This window comes from Cyprinodon variegatus, unplaced genomic scaffold, assembly GCF_000732505.1.
Source record: "Cyprinodon variegatus isolate N-32 unplaced genomic scaffold, C_variegatus-1.0 Scaffold545, whole genome shotgun sequence".
In the NCBI taxonomy this organism is placed as follows: domain Eukaryota; kingdom Metazoa; phylum Chordata; class Actinopteri; order Cyprinodontiformes; family Cyprinodontidae; genus Cyprinodon; species Cyprinodon variegatus.
This window is the reverse complement of record NW_015150998.1, coordinates 202,955-224,151: the sequence shown is the minus strand read 5'-3', so window position 1 is coordinate 224,151 and position 21,197 is coordinate 202,955. Positions and strand designations below refer to the sequence as shown.

At 39.3% G+C, this 21,197-nt stretch overlaps 1 protein-coding gene across 4 annotated transcripts in view; it reads right to left on the bottom strand.

The window, feature by feature from the left end:
- Positions 1–21,197, bottom strand: part of zfyve9 (zinc finger, FYVE domain containing 9) — a 36,548-nt gene that overhangs the window by 9,251 nt on the left and 6,100 nt on the right. Inside the window, exons 2-13 of one of the 4 annotated variants that reach the window (XM_015391533.1) lie at positions 14,610–14,716; positions 13,310–13,429; positions 10,437–11,821; positions 9,565–9,664; positions 8,503–8,679; positions 8,251–8,408; positions 5,906–6,035; positions 5,470–5,592; positions 3,573–3,728; positions 2,760–2,984; positions 1,803–1,885; positions 1,070–1,174 (exon numbers count right to left, since the gene is read on the bottom strand). In XM_015391533.1, the coding sequence (XP_015247019.1) occupies positions 1,070–1,174; positions 1,803–1,885; positions 2,760–2,984; positions 3,573–3,728; positions 5,470–5,592; positions 5,906–6,035; positions 8,251–8,408; positions 8,503–8,679; positions 9,565–9,664; positions 10,437–11,821; positions 13,310–13,391 (2,724 nt within the window). In that variant the 5' untranslated portion in view covers positions 13,392–13,429; positions 14,610–14,716. The remainder of the gene's footprint in view (positions 1–1,069; positions 1,175–1,802; positions 1,886–2,759; positions 2,985–3,572; positions 3,729–5,469; positions 5,593–5,905; positions 6,036–8,250; positions 8,409–8,502; positions 8,680–9,564; positions 9,665–10,436; positions 11,822–13,309; positions 13,430–14,609; positions 14,717–21,197) is intronic. The other 3 variants (XM_015391535.1, XM_015391534.1, XM_015391536.1) reach the window with 3 other exon arrangements.

The window sequence follows — 21,197 nt, the reverse complement described above, 5'->3', positions numbered from 1 at the left end:
ATCATCATTTTTGCTCTCAAGCATAAATTCGTGGAGGACTAGAGATGAGAGAAATAATCTCTTTTATATTATTATATCCAACTGAGCAAACATTTTCCATTATGTTGTAGCATAAAAAGTAGCTGGATGTATTGGTGCAAAGAAGTTCAGTGTGAATCTGTTCCACTCTGGGAGGAAACTAGCAGAGCTGTTACCAAGTCGATAAAAAAAACAACAAAAAAAAAACAACATGTATTTAAATAATGGGTGCCTAAAAGACAGCGGCATAAAAAAAAAAGCCTTAAAAAATGGATCAGCCCCTTCACTGATGTTTTAATATTCAACTTTTCTGGTGATGTGTCAGAAAAAGAAGACTATAGTAAAAAAAAAAAAAAAAAAACTGCAGTAAAAGGCTGCCAAAACATCCACGCCCTATATGAAAAAATAAACTGCATCAAAATGCAACAGTAGCTGCATTTGTGTGCAAAATTGATGATATTTCACCCGATTTTGAAAATGCAAACATTTCCTTATGTGATAACTCTTAAAACAACATGGCAACAGACAATTTAAACACATGTTTTAGGCATATTTTAGCCATGGCTCTAGTGCTCAATGTCACAAGCTAAATGTCAAAAAATCTCCTTATGAATCTAAATATGTTGTGCCATCTTTATCAAACAACTTCAGCTTTTTCCAGCTGCAGATCACTCTTGTGTTGATTAAAAAGGCCAATACAGTTTTGCGAAATATAAAGAATTTCGATACAACCGAAAAACTGAAACAAAAAAAACCTAAAACTTTATTGAAAAATTTAATAGTGTTTCCACTTTGCTGATTTATTTTTAAAATTGCATTTTGAGCAATTTGATGGTTAATGGAAACACAGTTAATGATTCTACTAGGCTCATGTCCAGACTTGGCCACTATAACAGTTTGTTTCTCTGAGCCATACCGAATGGGCTTGAATTTATCTATAAATGAAAGCAAAGCATCAGGGTCCCAATAAGACAAGAAGCAGTCCAAAATGTTCTCCTCTCCCCAGATAAGTACCCTGGTTCCTGGAGAGCAAACCTTTGGAGAGCCTCACCTCGTTGTAGCGGTTGCTGGGGATCTTGATGCTCGTCTTCCTCACCTCCATGTCCACAACCAGACCTTTAACCACTGGCAGAGTGTACTGGTAGTTACGGAAGTCCTGCAAAAACAAACGGACAGATTATTTAATTTGACTAGCTAACGCCACTGTCACACCTTGACGACTTAGACCAGCGTAGGCCTGACGTATGAAAAATCAGACAAAAACGGTAGCAAGTGTTGGATAAATTATGGGTAGGTTTTGTATAAGTTATGAGCACGCTGCCACATGTAGACATACGGCGAGTGCATAGTATGCTCAAAATTTCTCGACGAATGCCAGCGTATGCCATTGATGCGCTCCTGAGAGCGTATCCAGAGCAGTGATGCCCCTGAAGGGAGCAACTTTAACTGGTGCTTTGTATTCCCCATGAACTGATGCCCAAGCATCAGTCCATGGGCATTACACTGCCGTGCGTTATGCATAAGTTAGGCTGTTATTGGACGCAAGTTCTGGACTTGTCTGAAATACAAAATAATACGTAGAAAGTTTAGCATGTGTCAGCGTTTTAAGAGATTCTGGGACGTCGGGCATATGCTGTGTAAATCGGCAAGGTGTGACAGGATCCTTAGTGTGAACACGTAGGCTATCTTTAAGGTTCTCTCTCAGTTTAATTCTAATTAACGTTTCGAAACGCTTTTGTTTGGTTTTTTTAAATAAGAGATAAAGAACAGGAGAAAGAACTCACTGCAAGCAGATTCATGATGGTGTGCCCGGTCTCTCCAAAGAGAGGTTTCCGGAAGCGAACGCTGAACAGTGGACATGGATAAACTGCAAGAGCAAATAATGTTTGTCAAAAACACGGTGCACATCATCTTTGCCTATTTAACCGGCAAACAGATTATTTCATCACTTTCTTTAAATCAAAGGCAAAAAAGAAGCCGCTGACCTAATAATTTATCAGACAGAAGGCTCCTAACTTTCAAATGAAGACTCCTGCTGCCTCTTAAGCTTCTTAACCTACTATTTGCAGCTTCATCTCATCCAGCAGCTGGAAAAACATCACACTGAACGCCGTCAGTCTACAGTTCAGCTGGAAGTCTCCAGCCTGCCCATCTTCTGGGGTTTAGGCCATAAAGAGGCGACAGCATTAACAGCAGTGTTTGTTTGGTGGATTAATTTTATGGTGATTCCAGCAGTTTTGTGGAAAATTTGTCTTTTTTTTTTACGTATTACAGCTCAACTCACAGGATTCAGGATAAAGGCTTAAGTGAAGCAAGGCGGAGCTCAGAGCTGGCAGGTCTGAGCATGGAAAGAGGATTCTGAGTAAAAGAAGAACCTCTCTGATAAAACTGCTCACTTTGTAGATTCATGAGACGCTGCAAAAACAAATAAGGATGCAACACCTCCCATGTTTAAACCGGTTACCCAGATACTTAAAGCTAATCACCAGGACAGGCCATCATCTAACACATTACATCTACTTCACTTTCTTTTTTTCTTTGAATCAGAGCAGCTCTAATTCTGCTTCCCACAAATTGAGATGACTAAAAGATCCACCTCTTATAAAACAGAAAGTTTGTCAACAGTTTAGGTCACACCTCCCATTTTTGAATTATGTTAAAAAGGTTGAGTAACCAGTTTTCCCCAAAGTAAAGATCTCCAAACACAGAAACATCACAGTATCATCTCTGTATCAGCTCACATCGGTACTCTGCTCCCAGCCGCAGCATGAGGCGGATGGGGAAGACTTTGGCCCAGGGCGTCTCCCACTTCTGGATGAGGATACCGAAGAGGTAGGGTGGATTGGGCAGCAGCAGATCCTGCAGCGACTGGAAGGAGGGGCTGATGTAAAGGAAGCCGCCGTGCTCCCTGCTGCCCAGGAAGCTCTGCGTGAAGAACGAGTGACTCAGATGGCTCAGCACGTTGCCTTACGGACAGAAGAGAGAAGGGGAGCGGTTAGAGATGTAGTAGGAAGCTGAAGAGAGGACCCTGACGCACGTTTGGGGTTCTCAATGACACGGACATGAAAGAAAAAGGATTAATGTTTGTTATGATCCACGCTAGGAGATGACGGTTTCAGCTAGAGAACGACAAACAAAAGCTCAGAGGTTTGAAACCCTTTAAAACAGCGTTTTCTCCCAAGGCCTGACTGACGGAGGCTTAATCAGGATCAACACTCACAATATGACTCCACTCCACCAGCTGACACAGCTCTGATGCAAATATGAAAGAGGAAGCAGCCTGGGGGAGGGAGCCATCAAAGTCAGCTCATATGTGCTGATTTGGCTCTGCAGCATATGGAGGTAAAAAAAAACAAAAACAGAAACAAGAACAACCAGGACACTAATGCTGGAATTTTGCTTTGTTTACTTTTTCCTACAGACAGATTCCAGCCTCAACTGTAAGCACTTGTAGTCCAAGTGAATCAAAGCAAATATACAGACAGCTGTTCTGTTATTCAGACCTACAGAAGAGCTGCTTTCCTCTAAGATGGACCAACGGATGAAGCTCTCACCACTTAGAGCCTCTTGGTAGAGCTGCACGAAGTGGGTGAAGACGTCTTTAGGGATGGTCTTCTCGTCCGGTAGACACTGGAGCAGAATGACCACCTCAGCTTGGCCGACGGCGTGCATGCCTTTAGTCGTCACATACCAGCATTTCCTGTTTACATCTGAAAGGTAAAGAGAAAAGGAAGACGGTCAGGACACAGCAACTTCACCCAGAATCTGCTAATAAAGTAAAGAGTCACTTTAACATGATATGTGTTGGCAAAAGGTTTAGGAATACCTTTGAATAGTTCAGTTTAAAAAATGCAAACATTATGCATAATGATTATGTATAATGGTGAATTGGCACTATGTAAATAAACTGAATAGAATTGGATTAATACCAAGAAGGCATGGACTGTATTAGACGGCCATTTTACACTGCCCTCCTCTGTTCAACTGTGAAGCCCAGAGGAGCTCCAAGGAGCATACGAAGATAATGCAATAAAACCCACTGATAATTAACGAGTCGTACAGAAAAAAAAAATTATATAGATTTTTCAACAGTTAAAACTGGCTTGACTTTTAATTTTGGGGCATCCAGATATCGTCACTAGTTGCATTATACAATGGGTGAGTCCACTAAGGGTAAAGGAGCTATTTTTGTTGTCTATTTTGGTGCATTTAATGTTCAGTTCTTGTTTAGATTACCTACGTTAGGATATAGATTTATCTAAATAGATAACTATATCTAGATAGATATCTATCTAGATATAGGGCTGTCTGAATAGTGCACACAAGCAAAAGGAATCCATAACAAATTTTTTATTTTTATTTTTTTAAATCGGACTTCATCAGCCACTTTGGCCATTTTGTGAAGCAGAGGTACGCTGGTTATAAGTAGCTCTCACCTTTTTCTTTTAGTTATATGGTTTGCATGAACAACTATTGACTAATGATAGTGTCTGAAAATTATGAACTGTGCAATTCTATATTCCAGCAGAGCGAATCCTTTCATTTCTGGACTGTCTCATTTAATGATTAAAATGTTGGAGTAGTATGATGGAACATATAAGATAAATAAACATTTTGATTTTCTATAGCACTCCTTTCTTCCAGGGGTGGCTCTTATTACCACTTCCAGAGAGTGATCTAACCCTAAAGTTTTTTTTTAGATAGAAATGTTTTCAACATATTTCATAAAGATTGTTTCTCTCCTCTCACACAAACACAGTAGCGGTTAGTTTGGCTTACCTATTTATTTTATTCATTTAATCATAACATCACACCTTAAATGCTTTATCGGTTGAAGAATTTATATCTAGCAGTGATTTAGGCAAAAGGTCAGACATCACACTTCTAAAGATTCAACTTTTTATATATTGTGTCTTCAGCTTTAAATGTGCTATTCTAGTTTCTTGTATTTCAAATAATATTTTTAAATCAAGACATTATAAATATTAGTACAGCAGACTATATGTTGTTAACGCTTTTTAACAGATGACATCAGCATCACTTAAATATTAATTCAATAAAAGCATTTTGTTATTCAAAGTTTGGTTTCTTTCATATAAATATCGCCCACTGCTTCATCTAAAGCAATTTTTTCCACAAGAGGTACAAGATGATACCATATCCTTTCTATCCAGATATTATATTTTGTGTCAGAATTATGCTTTAATTATCCCAGGAGGTTACCTTTCAACCATTTATTCCCGTTTATCAACAGAAGTTTGTTAAAAGAAAAAAAAGAAGAAAACATTACACATTGAGATTAACATCTTCAATCGCCACTCAGCCTGAAAATATCAAGACAATACATTTGGTCTAAATGTCCCTACACAGAAGTTTAAATCTCTCCTAGTTCCAGCAATCAAAGTTATCTTGTAAATATGAATAAATCTGATTCAGATGGTCCAAACTTACAGTTGACAAGCTTGACCATTGCAAGCAGGTTAGCATTGAGCACAAAAACCAGAGGGTCTGGGCCTCCCTCCTCCAGCTGCTGCATGAGTACGATCTCTGATGGTCTCTCTTCAACTGCGTAATCTGCACATTTAGAGTGAAGCATAAGAACAGACAAGCAAATAGATGAAGTTAGACAAATGGAGACAACAGCCACTGTAAGTTAGAGCAGTGACTCTAAGAAGAGGCCTGTTGTCTCTGGTTAAACAACAGGACACCTTCCAAATCATTTTAACTTTGCCTAAGCATTCGCGTGAGCAAAACGTCTCCCCCCCTCTGTTGGCAATGAGTGGTCAAAACATGAGCGGTGACACAAAGGCAATGAGCAGCACACTAAACAAACACAAACACAGCAGCAATGAGGAGGCAGCAGAGTGGTGAGGATGAAGGCAAGCACCTGTGATGTGGCCTCCCGTACCTCCTTTGACTCCGGTGGAAATGAGGATGGGAGGGAGCCCGTCCTCCGGGATCAGACTGAGGGAGCTGCCGATGGGGCAGCCCACCGGCGCGGCGGGGGGATGGGCCGCCTGGAGGGGGGTGAGAAATTAAACAGCAACATTAGATTCCCCAGAGGGCGCTAATTGCTCTGACTAAAGAACAGAACACATAGAAGTTCAACTTAAGCTGATTTACTAATTCGGTCCAAATTGTATTTAGAGCCAGACCAGAGCAAAGCTAAGATTAAAGTAACATAGAAGTTGCCTTTCTGGTAAATTTAAAACCCTATCAATTCACTGCTTCAGCATCTACACATAGAAGCAGAGCTTATAATACTTTCTGTACCTACACGCAGCTAGAAATGGCAGGTTTCTGTGATGTCAACAGCTTGTTATACCATGAGAGCCATGCTCTATGAAGGGTATTAATCTTATCACTATGACTATTACTTTAGGCAGAGGTGTCAAGTAATAAAGTACAAATACTTTGTTACCTTACTTCAGTAGAAATTAAGGCCATCTATATTTTACTGGAGTAATTATTTTTTTACACAACTTTTTTCTTCTTACATTTTTTTTTACAATACCTCTACTTTCTGCTCCTTGCATTTCAAAAATAGACTTGTTAGTTTTGTTTCATTTAAGCTAATTTTCATTATGACCTGTTGGTATTTAAAAAAAAACAAAAAGAAAAAACATCACAAATAATCTGTTTCATCCAGACAATTACTTTCTATGTGGTTGGATACAGTGCTGCCCCTACTTGTTGTTAAACAGATACCAAAATAAAGAATTTTTCAAGATTATGCAACGTTAAATTTGACACCGTTACCATTAGTTATAAAAGAAAGAAACTTAAATATAATGAAACTATTATTCAGAATTGTAGAAAAATGTTCCTTTAATGGGCTAGTGCATTAACCACTATATCATTTAAACAGTATCTGTCCGTAACATTTTTTCCTGCATTACATTTCTACTTTAAGTAGTTTTAAAACTGTACGTTTACACTTTTACTTGAGTAAAAAGCTTAAGTTGATACCCTAACTTCTAAACAGTGTTTTTAAACATAGGATTTCTACTTCCACTTGAGTAATAAACATAAATACTTTTGACACCTCTGGCTTCAGGCTCATCTTAATCTACATCCATGAAAGTTTCAAGTAGCTGCAATAAATGTGTTACGATATTTCATGAGCCAAAGGAATGATTGTGGTCCACTTAATAAAGGAAATCAGATAATTAGTGAAGCTGTAGTTACTTTATCCACGGTTATCACACTATTAGAAGCTCATAACATTATGGAGATTTTCACTAGCTTTATTACTGTTCATCCTTTCACTCCAAAAATTTTTTAAAGTGCATATTTGACAATGTCTCTCTTTGCAAAAACGGTTGGTTTTGAAAACCATTTAAATCCGATAAAGAAGTGCAGACACTGAAGAAAGGAATGATGCATGATGGTTGAAGCTGTTTATCCAGGTTCTTTTGAGGTGACATTCTGGTTTCTGATTATCTATCATTCTAAGTGACTGAACATAAAATCATCGAGGAAACAGCAAATGAAGAAAATGAGAACATTTTGTTGACACACCAGAGCAGAAATCAAAGAAACTTGTCAGAACTCTCTGCCACCCTAAAGGCATAAACCAATCAGATACTACATATAAACAGCAGCAGGTGTTCACAAGTTTAATCATAAAGATTTCTACAAGTTGAGATCAGTGTGGAAGAAAAATAAAATCCAAATGGTTTTCTTCAGTATCTGCAGTCATCTGCTTTCTTTACATGGTCAGTTTGCCAGAAGTTCACCCGAATTAAATTACCTACTGCAATGTCAGTGAAGCCGATTTGTCAGGTTTGACAAAGCTGCCCTAGAGCAGACGCCATCATGCCACTCCTCACTCAGATTCACCCAGCTGAGTGTAAACAGGCCACGACAGTCATTTGAAACTATTCCGACATGAATTACCCAGACAGTTGGCATTCAGGGACTGTCCACTCCAAACAAAGCAATAGCCTGTGCTGTAGGCATACTTTAACATGTACATAAACGTATTATTAACCCAGCCAAGCACAATACATCTCAGCATTAAGCTCCTCACTGCAGTGGCATTTGTAATTCTCTTTAACCCAAAGGCAGTGCCTCATTCCAACACATTTGCCATAATACATCCAGTTAGCTGGATTCCTTAAGAAAGCGCTCCCTGTGACTCCTTCATCCACCCACACAGGACCAAATGGTACCATTTGAGTTAAACTAATAGCATTAGCCGGGGCCACATGCTTTTCATACCAAACCCACCTCTGAGGACTCGGATGTGGAGGATTTATTTGAGCATGCTGCCCGTGGCTGAGAGGACGCTGAACTGGAGGAGGAAGGCTTAGAGGAGTCTGCTGCGTCTCCGTTAGGAAGAACCCCGTCAGCGAACCACACCCTCCTCTGGTCCCGCGAAAGGGAGCCTAAAACGGCAGATACCCAACAGTAAATAAATAGCTCCTAGCGAGAATCTGACTGGGAGAGAAAAATCCTGACAACAGGCAGTGCAGAACGTACCCTCGTTGCCAGGCTGCTTCAGGACCCCCACAGGGACCATGACTGTGGGAGGAGGTGAGCTGAGCGCCCCTGATGCTTGAGCCTGCTGTAGGGGGGGGATGGTGGAGCAGTACTCCGCCGGGTTATTTGGGTTTGGACTCTGATTGACCGCAGTTGCTATTGTCTCTGCTGATTGAACTGAGCAACAGAACAAACAATTAGTTAACGAAAGGGAATAAAAGTAGCTAGAAAAGCAAATAAAACATTTGGAACACAAACTTAAACTAATAATACTTCAGTTAACATTTTATGACCTTCAACTGTCTTAAACAGACAATGGCAATTCTAAACAAACTAAATTGACTTCAAAGAACTTTTACAGTCTTCTGGAAGTTTGTTGCAGATCAGTGTAGCATAGGAACTAAATACTGCTTCTCAATTTTTGGTTCTAGTTCTGGGTGGACAGAGAAGGCTTGAACTACAAGACCTAACTAGTCTGGAAGGAAGCAGCATTTTGGATCAGCTGCAGCCTCCTGATGGACTCTTTAGGCAAACCTATGAAAAGCAATCAGCAGTATATCTTTTAAGTATTTAACATATTCCTAATGGTTCCATTTTAAGAGAACCAAAATTTGTTTCTCCTTCCTTTACTGTGTAAAGAAATATTCATTTATTTTAGATATAATTAGTTTTTAACTTTAGATATAATTTAGTTCAAACAATGGATTTTTTTTCAAACTGTTATGGGGAACTTTTTTTTTTTAATGAAACCAAACAGTCTGACATTAATATTTACACAACACACATGAAATAAAGTCAACAGTGACACACAGTGATGGCAGAATCATGCTGGATAATGGTAAAAAATATCCAGCCGGAACTATAATGCGCTGCTTTGGATTCCAGCATAATTGTGGGTTTCCTTTCTTATCAGAATTAGGCATCAGATCATGTTGGACAACGTTGAAAATGAAATGAGTAAAACTAGGAAACGCTTTCTAAAAAAATATCTACGGGGATGTGCACTTTTGCACAACACTGTGCTAAAGTCAATGGATGAGCCTTCTACCAAACGGTGCTCACCACTGGTCAGGGCAGAATGACAGGTGACACAAACACGGGCCTCCTTCCTGTCCATGTAGACCAGCTTACACTTCAGGCTGCAACACGCTGCACAGAACACCTTAGAAGAAAAAAAGATGATAGATAAAAGATCAGATAGTTAAAAAGAAACAGGAATTATTTCCCTGCTACAGCAGAGGTGATGCATGTTAACATAATAAATCCAATCCACTGAGATGAAACAAGAGACCTCTGACCTTCCTACCCCAACACACACACTCTGCATTCTCAGATAATTGCGCTGCCTCTATTGTTTATAGCTACCACTGCGAGTATTACTATTACTGCAGCACCAGCTCCTCCTAGCACAAGCAGAGCCGGAGTGTTTGTTTACCACCATGGGAAATTAAGTAGCACTCCGCCCGGCTATCCAGTGCGGTGTCAGCGACCGCATCCTGCATTTACAGCGGCGTGCCGAGCAGACACCCTGCCACAGGCTTGTGGGTAGCCCTGATGCAGACAGAGTGCATCTGCAAACAAATAACGACTGACAGACTGTATTTATCTAAGCCTTATAATCCCATTCATCTCCTTTAGCCAATAGAAACTATTAATTTAAATTTAGTTTTTATCTTTTATGTCACTATTCTCCTATTTGTTTCTATAGATCAGATTCCATTAGGCTATAGGCTGTAAAACTATTATTTTAAGCAATTAGTCATCTTCTTCAGTGTGGATTTTAGGAGGTGCAGCAGAGCTAATAGAAACAAAAAGAAAGAAGACTATCATGAAAGTGGATTTTTTTCTTTCTTTTAATCTCTGGCACATCAGGCTCTCTGCTATAATCACCGCCTCTAACCGAGTTACGCCGCCCTCATTAAAGCAGTGCTGACCTTCCCGCAGGCCCTGCAGTGGTGCCTCCTCTTGGTGAAGGTGAACTTGACGTCGCATTTCATGCAGACAGGGGCCTGGGAGTCGGGCACCCACACAGGAGCCACCTCTCCCAGTGAGCTGGCAGCCTGCCTGCAGAGCCCCCCCTGCTGTCCAGCCTGTAGGTCGTTGTCGGGGCTCTCTGAGGCTGTCGGCGACAGAGAGTGGGTTCCTCCGGTTCCGTTAACGCTGACTGCAATCTGGACAGTGGGCGAAGGTTCGGTCGGAGTGCCTTTTCGACAGTTGTTCTCCATGTTCTTGTTCTTGGTGTCTGCAGAGGGAAGCAACCGGTTCTGGACCTGTCCCGATAGGGGCTGTGGGATCTGCAGTTTGAGGGCAACTGGCTGCTTTGGCCGTGCCCCTCCATAGGGAATGCTCACAGGCTGAAGCCTGCTGTTGTTAAGTTTTGGTTGGATGCTACCTGACCCCACTGCCCCTCCGTCACTGATCTCCTGCTTGCTCTCCTCCATTTCTTTCTCTTCAGTTACAGAGTCCTCTTTGGAGGGGATGGGTGATGGAGAGAAGTCCTCGTTATTCTCCAGTTCCTTAACCTTCAAACTGCATCCATTCTCCATCTCTACACCATTAGGAAGGAGTCTTAATCTACCCTGCTGCTCAATTTGATCGTTCTGAGTACATTTTCTTTGATCCTCCTCTGCTCTCCCTGTGCCCTGAGGAGACAAACCTCTGTCCTCCTCTTCTGGCTGAACAACCTGACCTCCATTCTCACTTTCTCCGTGCTCCTCTGATTTTAAACTTCGTTGTTCCTGTTCCAAGTCCTCTAAAACAGCTGAATTGTTCTCTTCCTTCAGCTCTTTTCCATTTTCATTTACAGTGCACACATCTGAATGAGTATTCCCAGACAGGGTCTGTTGCTGTGCTAAACCCATCTCAAATGTAAAGTGAGAGCCTCCTCCTCCAACAGAGGAAGGTCTCTCTCCAGGTTCCACCTTGTTACCAAGCTGGACCTCAGAACAACTGGTATCTTTGCCATCCAGCTGCGGGCTGCCTGGGCAGCCGTTTTCCACAACAACGCATGGCGTCACAGGTGGAGGCGAGACGTCGTCTGCGCCCACCAGCTTCCCGATGTTAGGCTGAGGGAGAGGCGGGCTGTGGACGTCCGCCGGTCTCTCCTCTACCCAGGAAGGAGGCTCAGACCCCGACTGTCTCTTGGTGTCGGATCCTGAAGAGGCGCTGGATGAATCAGGAAGTGCTTTGAAGGGAAGGGGGCTCTCTCTGGGGCTGATGTCTGCGTGGGCCAGAGCGGGGTTCAGAGAAAGCATGTGGGCAGGCGGGGCCAGGATCTGCGTCCATTTGGCATCGGAGAGAATTGAGGTGTCCGTCTCATCTGTAAAAACATTAGAAAAAATTAGTAAAATTTTAGTAAAAACTTTCTAAGTTAAGTAAAACTGGATCTCTACCATCATCAATTGTTTAGCACGATCAAATGGAAAGTTAGAGGAATGTTCTACAATCTTTTACAAATAAAAGTCTGAACAGTATTGTGTGAATTTGTTCTGTTTTAATGGCATGTCTAACTGTTTGGATTTATCTTTTAGGTTGATCTGCAGCCGTTTTTTTATCTACATATACCCAATTTTCCAAGTGGTTTAACATCCTTTTCATCTGACCAGAGGCTCTTCTTCCCCTCACCGACTGTTCCTACATGGCCAGTTGCAAACCCTTCAAGAAAGGCCAGATTTCACAGCTGGTCCTTTTCTTGTGGTCAGATTCTCTACCCGAGCAGTCAATCTTTGCAGCTCCTCTAGAGTTACCTGCCTGATTCAAAGTTTTTGCTTTGATTAAATAACACAGACGGACTTTCTCTATTGCAGGGAGCTGGGTACCATTGATTATATTTTGGGAAAAAGAGAAAAAAGGGTCTGAATACCTATTAGTGCAACACTTGAGTTTTTTATGTTTTTAATTCTGTGATAAAATGTATGGAGTTCTACTAAAGAGATGGTGGATAAATACAGACTGTATAAAGGGGAGGATTACTAATAACAATTCATACAAATGTTCCCTCCTTCAGGTGATATGAAAGCTAAAAATGACTTGAACAAACCTGAGAAATGAGGGCAGAGATTTTTGAAAAATGAGACTGCCAATGAGCTTGGAAACTGAAAGGAAATGGGTTAAATGGTTCACATGCTCCTGGGAGAAATCATAGTCACAGAAAAAAAACAATGAATAATTTAGAATGAGATAAAATGTTCTAGTAATATACATCTAAAATGATTTGCTCATAGTGAGGTGTTATTGACTATGTGACTGTGCGATCTCCTCCCTGCACAGGAATTCATACTAAGCCATTTCAGAGGGCGTTGTGTACACAAACACACACTTCTAGTTAATCTGCCAAGCTGGATCTCTGGCTGACAACATATAACCACACTCCAAAACACACACTGAGCTCACAGCACTTCTGTCTCTTAATCAGCATATTTTCCTCACGGTTATTTTACATAAATTAAGAATAAAAGTCGTCTCTGAACAATAGGTAAGCCCATCCAGCCAAATTCGCCCCTCAGCACTGCAGTGTTTACTTTTCACTCACTATAAATATACTCTCTGAAGCAATTTTCTCAAAAAGACCGATTTAAATTCTGCACTTATTCTAGTGTGACCAAGAAGGATGTCGTCCTGTCTTGAACCAATTAAACAGTTTGAAGAAATCCCAGAGGCAAAAGGCGAATCCAATTAGTGGCATTCCCTCGCTGCCTGGCCTCAATCACCTCCCTGGAATGTTAGTCAGCTGTGATGGGTGGAAGCTCCTCCACAACGTTGTTTTTCTTTTCCCCTGACACAGAGGCAGCATTACCACGCCCCTCACCTGTTTTCTCACCTTCGTTCTGTTCGAACTCGTCCAGCACCTTGTCCAGGTTGAAGGCCTCGGCTTGGAAGTAATTCTCCATGGATCAGGAAGCTCCACCCTGCAGACGGCTGCGTGAACCTGGGAACAAGGGGAACCCAAAAGGATACAGGTGTTCTTCATTTTCTCACTGAATCATCCAAAAGTTGATCGCTGATCGAAATTACATATTTTGACTACAGCTAACAGCTATGATGCAGTAAACCCCTGGCATAAATCTGAGCTGTTCAGGGAGAATATGCTAATGCTAATAACAGCCTAGAACGCTGTGACTGGGCATCCCATCGTCCTCTTTACAATACCCCATAAATAATCTCCAGTATTCAGGCCTACCCAGTTCAAGAACCAACCTGGTACAGTGATACCACAGACAATAAAGTAGGCACCGCTGCTTCAGGCAGAGTGAGCAGGATCTCCTTAATGTTCATCAGTAAAACGAGTAGGATTTAAAAAAAAATAAATAAATCAATCGGAATGCTGTACATCAATCGACTTACTTTGTTTCTGTCCAACTGAAATGCAAATTTTAAGCAAACTTTGAAAAGTTGGAAATAAAAGCAAATTTGCAGTTTCCATTTGGTTTGAAACAAATTAACCAAGCACTGCGAAGCGCTAAATCATCCTACATCGTCGTCTACATCACATCGCCCAAATGGCTGTAATAAACAGGAAGTAAAGGCTGCAATCTAGCACTTACCACAAAATGGAGGAAAGTTTAAATGAATATATTGCAATAGGGTCAGTAGTTTTTGCATTAACATTAGGGCTGAAACAATCAGATCAATTGATTATTAAAATATTGTTGTATCCAGACAGGATGTCATATTAATATTATGAATTTACATTCCATTCAATTCCCAGCCAGCTGGGAATTTATATTTCTGATACTTTAAGATAATTATTGCCCTCCCCAGTAGGGGTGATAAAATATCTTACTTAATCAGATATTATTTCAGCTGTTATTTAATGTTTATGAACACACGTCCTACAAGCTTAACAATAGATGAAAGAGTGATTCGAGCACTAAAAAACAACAGAATAAAAAAAACAAGAGCCTCCTTGTCTCAAGCAGTAAAACAGCATGCAAAACCCATATCTGTAGGTCATTTATCTTACGTTTGTATTGTTCTCTAGGTTATCATGTAATGTGAATGATAACAGCCCAACAGTTATTCTACACAGTTTTGTGGTCCCTACCCAAACCCAACCTGCCAGAAATTGTTCTGCCTAAATAACAATAAAATTCACATGAGATCCTCACCTTCACAAAGGTCCTACTCTGCAGCCCTAGGTGGTGGTTCTTCTTTTGCTCAGGGATTTTGTTTTGCTCTTGGTTCTGCCTTCAGCCAGTCTGGCAAGGGCCCACACCTGAGACACAGAGAGAGGAAACACCCTCCAGGTTAAAGCTCTTTCTCAACTTATGTTGCAAAACCCCTAGATTCTTCTCTATATAACAACACAAAGCGGCTCTACACTAATGCTATTTAAAACATTTTCATGTATGTAACTTCGGGATCCATTATTCTCCCCATAACTTTGATCACGTGTTACCAAAAGTAGCCACAGTCCAGGGTCAACCCCTGCTAAAAAAAAAAAAAAAAACACTTGATGAACCGGCCTGAGTGCCAAGGGCTCTGACTGCCTAGAAGACAAACTGATGGAAAAAGCCTGGAATGTGGCTCAACAGGTCAAGTCCACAGAAGATGCAACAGTAACCCCCCCAAAAAGCCTTGTCAAATCTAACCTTATGAAAACACATTGTGAGGAGCGTACAAACTTTCATTCCAAGTATTACTTCCTTTGTCAATATGTTGCCTAAAGTTCATCTGCTCCAACAGAGAAAAAGGAGCAGGGGGTTGTAATGTCATGAACATTGTATGACCGATAAAGTACAGATTGGTTATTGTAATTAAGAATTTATCCTCTTTTGGCTATAATAATTTATGGTTTGTTTCAGGGCTTCCCCACTCTTCATGTTAAGCTGCCATACCTTTGAATTTTTTTTGTCCTTTATATTCAAATTTTTGATGCAAATACAAAACTTCACTATGGTTTTATGGCTGTTAGCAGCCTTTAAACAAGATCCTTTAAATAACATCTTACTAAATGACTTACAGCGCTATATAAATGATGGATGGATGGATGGATGGATGGATGGATGGATGGATGGATGGATGGATGGATGGATGGATGGATGGATGGATGGATGGAATACTAAGGTTTTTCAATTGCACATTTTCTATTTCTAAATATATCAAGACCAAACGAAAATACTTAGAAGTCAAATTTATGCAAAAATTGGTAACTGATTCAATAAAAGTACAATTAGTATAGAATTACAAGATTGGGATGTTTTTTTCATCTCAAGAGTGAGAGTTTTAGAAAGCAGGTGTTGAACTAAAGCTTGCTGTAAAGTACAGGATAGCAGCTGGTTTGTTGTTCACTTTTTTTGGTAGATTTCTGAATGTGAGGAGATTTTAAGGACGCTCTCACCTATGAACACCCTGCATGAACTGATAGCACATCAACTGGCTCATCACGTGCGCTGAGGCGTCTTCTACGCCATCAGCCATTACCACTCCGACCTTGACGAGGCAATCAGAGTCATGAATGGGGAAAGGACTTGACGTCTGAATCGAGGCATGGACACGCCCACCAAGACTGTTCTCCAATACAGAGACCTTGGAGTCAGGACGGGATGAGACTGTGTGAGGCAGGCTGCAGATGAGTAACAGTCAGGCCAATTGTTAGCACTAGGACAGGAGCGAACCGGGATTACACCAAAGAAACCGACACATGATACATGTTCACCCAATGAGATCAGCTATAATTTTGGGCTGCAGCTACACCAACACCCCTTAGATGTAGAACCACATTAGGCAATAAACTCTGAATGCACTAAAAGCACAAGCACTGTGAGTGTTTGGATTTGTGGCAACTACCATAAAAAAACAAAAACAAAAGCTGGGTAAAAGTATCCAGAGATGAAATGTTGTGACCTTATATAATGACATAACACTGAATGTAAGAGGGTGTGCATAACATTTATTTAATACATTTTTATTCATTATTATTTAATTAATATAATTTCTCTGTTCATTCCACTAAACAGTGGTGCTACAATAAAAAATTAGACATGTTCTCCTACATGGCATGTTGATAGATACATAAAACAACTGTCATTCAATAGCATCTTAAAAACTGTAATAAAGCTTAAAAAAAAAGACAAAAGGCCATAAATCAGAAAAAAAATTCCTGTTCAATTTCAGTTCTTTTTACTAAATTAAATTCAATTTGCTAAATGCTAGAAGAGAGTAAGAATTCGGATAAAGTAAGATTACTATGCCAACAATTAAGGGATGCCCGGATGCTGATCTGGTGTCTAAGAAAACTGGAAGAAAACTTCCAGATGTAACTGGAAGAATAAATCATATGAATAAAAAGAATTAAAAAAAAACTTAAGTGTACTATAAAATACATTGCTGCACTGTCCAGTATTTGCACTCAACAGTCAGTCTGAGCTTTTTGAGAAGAATTACTGCATTAATGCTACATGGAATAAAGAAAAATCAGCCTGTGGCTCTAAAGAAGTTTTAAAGAAACCCAGTGAAGCATTTCCTCAAACGGTTCTTTTTGCTTTCAGCTCCTTACAACCCCTATTTAACCCTGTTTCTGTCTTTCTATTACACTTTTTTCCTTCCACTTAGCTTAAAAATATTCCATTATATTCCTATACTATATCATCAATTGATTTTTAATAACCTTTAAACTAGGGCTGAAACAGTTAATCGGATTAATCATGATTAATCGATTATTAAAATAATTGTTTACCAATTTAGTAATCGTTAACTGGAGTATAAAGACTCTAAAAAATGCCTTTAGCTGACAAAGCAACCCAAATGGGGTAGAAATTATACCAAGATTGTGAAAAATATATAATTTGGCATTTTAAGATAAAAAAAAAAAAAACGTATCTCCTGTCAATATGCTCTATTTAGAACTCTACAAGTCGAAAAGTTTTAGTTTCATCTGGTTTAATTCTGTGTAAAATCTTCTTTACAAAACCTTTTGCTATCTGATTATTAATCGAAAAAAATAATTGACACATTAAATCAATTATCAAAATAACAGTCTGGTACAGCCCTACTGTAAACTCCAATTTCAAAAATTAAGCAAGCAAAACTAAGAAAGATATCAGTCTGCATGTACTGAATCTATAGGGTCTGAGAATTTCATATCCTATAAAAATTGGGTAAAATAAGTAAATTATTCTTTTAAAGTCTAATGTTAAATTGATGCAGTTTGTAGAAATAATAAAAACAAAAACCCTCCTTTTAGCTAACATAAACTGAGCAAAAGTTTTGCTCTTGCTGACCTCAGCTTAAGCCTTTCCTTGTAAGCTAAAGGAGTCCTGCACCACCACCGTCAGAATATATTCAAAACACACTAAGATGCAACACCATGGGGACAAGAGTAAAACCCTAATTAAGCTTTAATTACTCCGCAGATGTGCTAAATAATGCATCTGCTGCCAAAGTGCATGGTGGAGGTATATTTTTAGACTAGTAAACTCACAGGTGGATAAGCCAAAAGAATAAATAATTTCAGAGCTGCTACTACTGCAACATGCTGTCTACTAAGGTTTACAATAATGAGCCCTGTTGGGTTTCATAATGTCAGTTTAAAAATCTAAATATAACTGGAACTGCAAAACTGATTTAAAAAAAACAAACAAAATTTTTTTTTATTTTGGTCCCAACCACAAAACGCTAGTAGAGATGATCTTATGGCAACTATGTGATATGGACATAATCCACCAGGGAACTCAGACTGACCAGCATTTCAACGGTGTTCATTAGCTCCACGCTGTCAGAACAAAACAGTTTTCTGAAAGAGGAAAAACATTTGATCAGGATGTTCTGATCTGATATCGACAGTGAAAATCGGCCTGATATCAGCCTGCATCTACAATCTACAACATAAGTTTATGTAACCCACTGGTCAATAACAAACGGGTCAGTTGTTCTCATGCCTATTATTCTACTTTTGAGTAACAACACTGGATCAAGCTTCTGCTAATATCGAATTGGGTTAATACTGGGAACAAACCAGAAATTAAAAAGTTGTATCAGGAGATCTTTATCAATCATCCAAGCAATTATGTGATTTATATTCCCACAGACCAACTTTCTCCAGTCATAAATACCTTAGCAATGCACTTATCAAGTTTTTCTGATCCAATCCGATACCTGGGCTGAGCGTGTCGGCTGTTATCCGATACCAATCCTATTCAACTGCTAAATTAATGAACCATATATCTTGAATGAAAGCTTTAGCCTTGACATAATATAAAAAAGGTAACAAATTAACATAGATTTAAATGTACTTTAAATTATTTGTGAACAAATAAGCAGCAAAAGAAAGAAAATCAAAGTTCCATGAGAAGTACACTGGTTTGGATTCAATATCCAATATCAAATCACCAATAACCAACTCTATACTGATACTAAGGAAAATATTCGATACTCGATACCATTTTCGATACCACAAGGATAAAAACAAAGACTCCAAAATTCTAAAGAAATATTTTAAGTAATAAATAAAATACAATAAATAAATAAATACAATAAACAATAAGAACAATATTTTGAGGTTGTTAGCTGTGCACAATATTAAGCAAGCTTGATAAAAAACTTATAAAATTAAAATTAAGTGTTCCTTCCTTGGCTTTGCTTTGCACACATAACAATGACACTAGCCCAACCGGTTAAGAAACAAAAATAATTCTCAGCAGCTGCACCTGTTACAAAAAAAAAGTCTGAAACTGAAAGGTGCAGAGAATTATTCAATCACACAGTGTTCAAAAAGTGCATTGTACTCTATTCTGCACTTTAGATGAATGACTGCTTAGGTGCCACTGGTGGTGGCACTGTATCGATACTTTTAAAAACGAGTATTGTATCCGGATACAACGTTTCAGTATCGATACTTTTTTGAATATCGATACTTTTGACAACCCTAGTCAGAAGTTGTATAAATGATCAGATCAGATTTGCATTTAATTTCTTTGGAACAAGATGGTTTGTAGTTTTTGGTGCTGATCCTGTGTTCCATTTGTGCTGTGACTAACCATTATTTTGCAAATTGATTAAACTGTCAATTATTTTTTAGATTAATCAATTGATAATTAGATGGTAAAACGCTACCTAAAGAGGACTTTTTAAGAAATTAAACCAAGTAAAACTAAAACTTTTCCACTTGAGTTCTGAATAGAGCATATTGACAGACAAAAATATTATTTTTATCTTAAATGCAAAATGTTTCCATACTTTTTTGTAGAATTTAAGAATAACTACTGCACTTAATGGGTTGCTCTGTCAGCTAAAGGCATGTTTTAGAGTCTCTATACTCCATTTAATGATTAATCGATTACTAAAGTAGTTGACGATTATTTCAATAATCGATTAATCCGATTAATTGTTTCAGCTGTAAAGTCATCATTTTTAATAGGAAAGATTCACTGGAACCCCCTTCGTAGCAAGAGCAGCACATACACATCCCAGCTCTGCATTTCTAATGGCTGCTACTCCCAATCATACAGCCCATTACTGACTATCCTAGTCAGGTTGGGTCAGCTCAAGAAAGCTTGGTTTGTTTTTCATTCCAATCGAGCACCGCTTCAGTGTCAGTGTCCTTGATATAAAGAAAAAGTACCATGAACGACAACAGAATCGGTAAATGCTCAGTACATGGCTACTGTTGGAGTCAAGAGTCAAATAATGGAGACAGAGAAGCCTGCAGGCGGCAAGATGAAGCAGGGTGGATTGGTACAAGATAGAAACAACCAGTGGAGCTCTAGCAAAAAGATGGATTGATGACAGGTGAGGGTAAGCTGACGCTACCTAACGCTAGCTTTCTGTGATGGTGCAGCGTTACTGGAGGAATGAAACATCAAACAAAACGGTTGATGATATTAGTAATCAAAATATGCTGTGCCTAGTAAGGCGGAATTATTTTGCCAAAAATCTTAACTGAGATTATTTTCAACCAATATTGCGATTTTATTTTGATTTTCCTTAGCATTAAACACAAGCCTGTAGATTTTTCACTCCAGGGATTTAGGATTGTCATGACATTGAAATCCTGCTTGTCCAGAATCCTTCGTTGCAGGACTTTACAGCAGCCTTTGTTTCAAAAGTGCTTACTTCTTCTTGAAAGAAGTCTCTCTTTCCTTATTTTTTGCCCGCAAATGCACTCTAAACATATTTCTGCCATCTAAAGGGTAGTGAGAACAAATTTGTCTCTTAGTCTTGTTAATTGTAACTTGACTAAAATTGGGTGTCTCTGTGATTTGAAAATTGTGTTCTATTAAACTGCGATTATATTGCAAATGCAATTATTTACCCAGCCCTAGTGGCTGGTAAGGTCTCCACCCACCCAATCAGTGACCCTCAGTTTTCTGATGCATTTTCACCGAAAAAATCTGAAGTAGTAAAAACAGAGATCTTCAACATAACTGTTCCTAATAAAATAGCTTGAATAATACCAAACCACTATCAGTTAATACTAGGGAGAAGGGCATAATAAATCCTTCTTTAGCTCCTTAGCTTCTGTCTGGATTCTGGCGATGTGCGCTGCTAGGCGTCAGCTCAGACAGCCCTTTAAAGGGACCTTGCCGCGCAGTAGGACGATGAATTTCTACGCCTGCACCTCACTCCGGTTGCATACAAAAGCTTTACAAATAAATTACAGCCTTCTGTGGGATAATTATATTTTATTTCTTTGTTTTGTGCCTTTTTTCCCTCTGTTTGTAAACAATGCACATTTGTAGGGGTTTCTGAAGATCTTT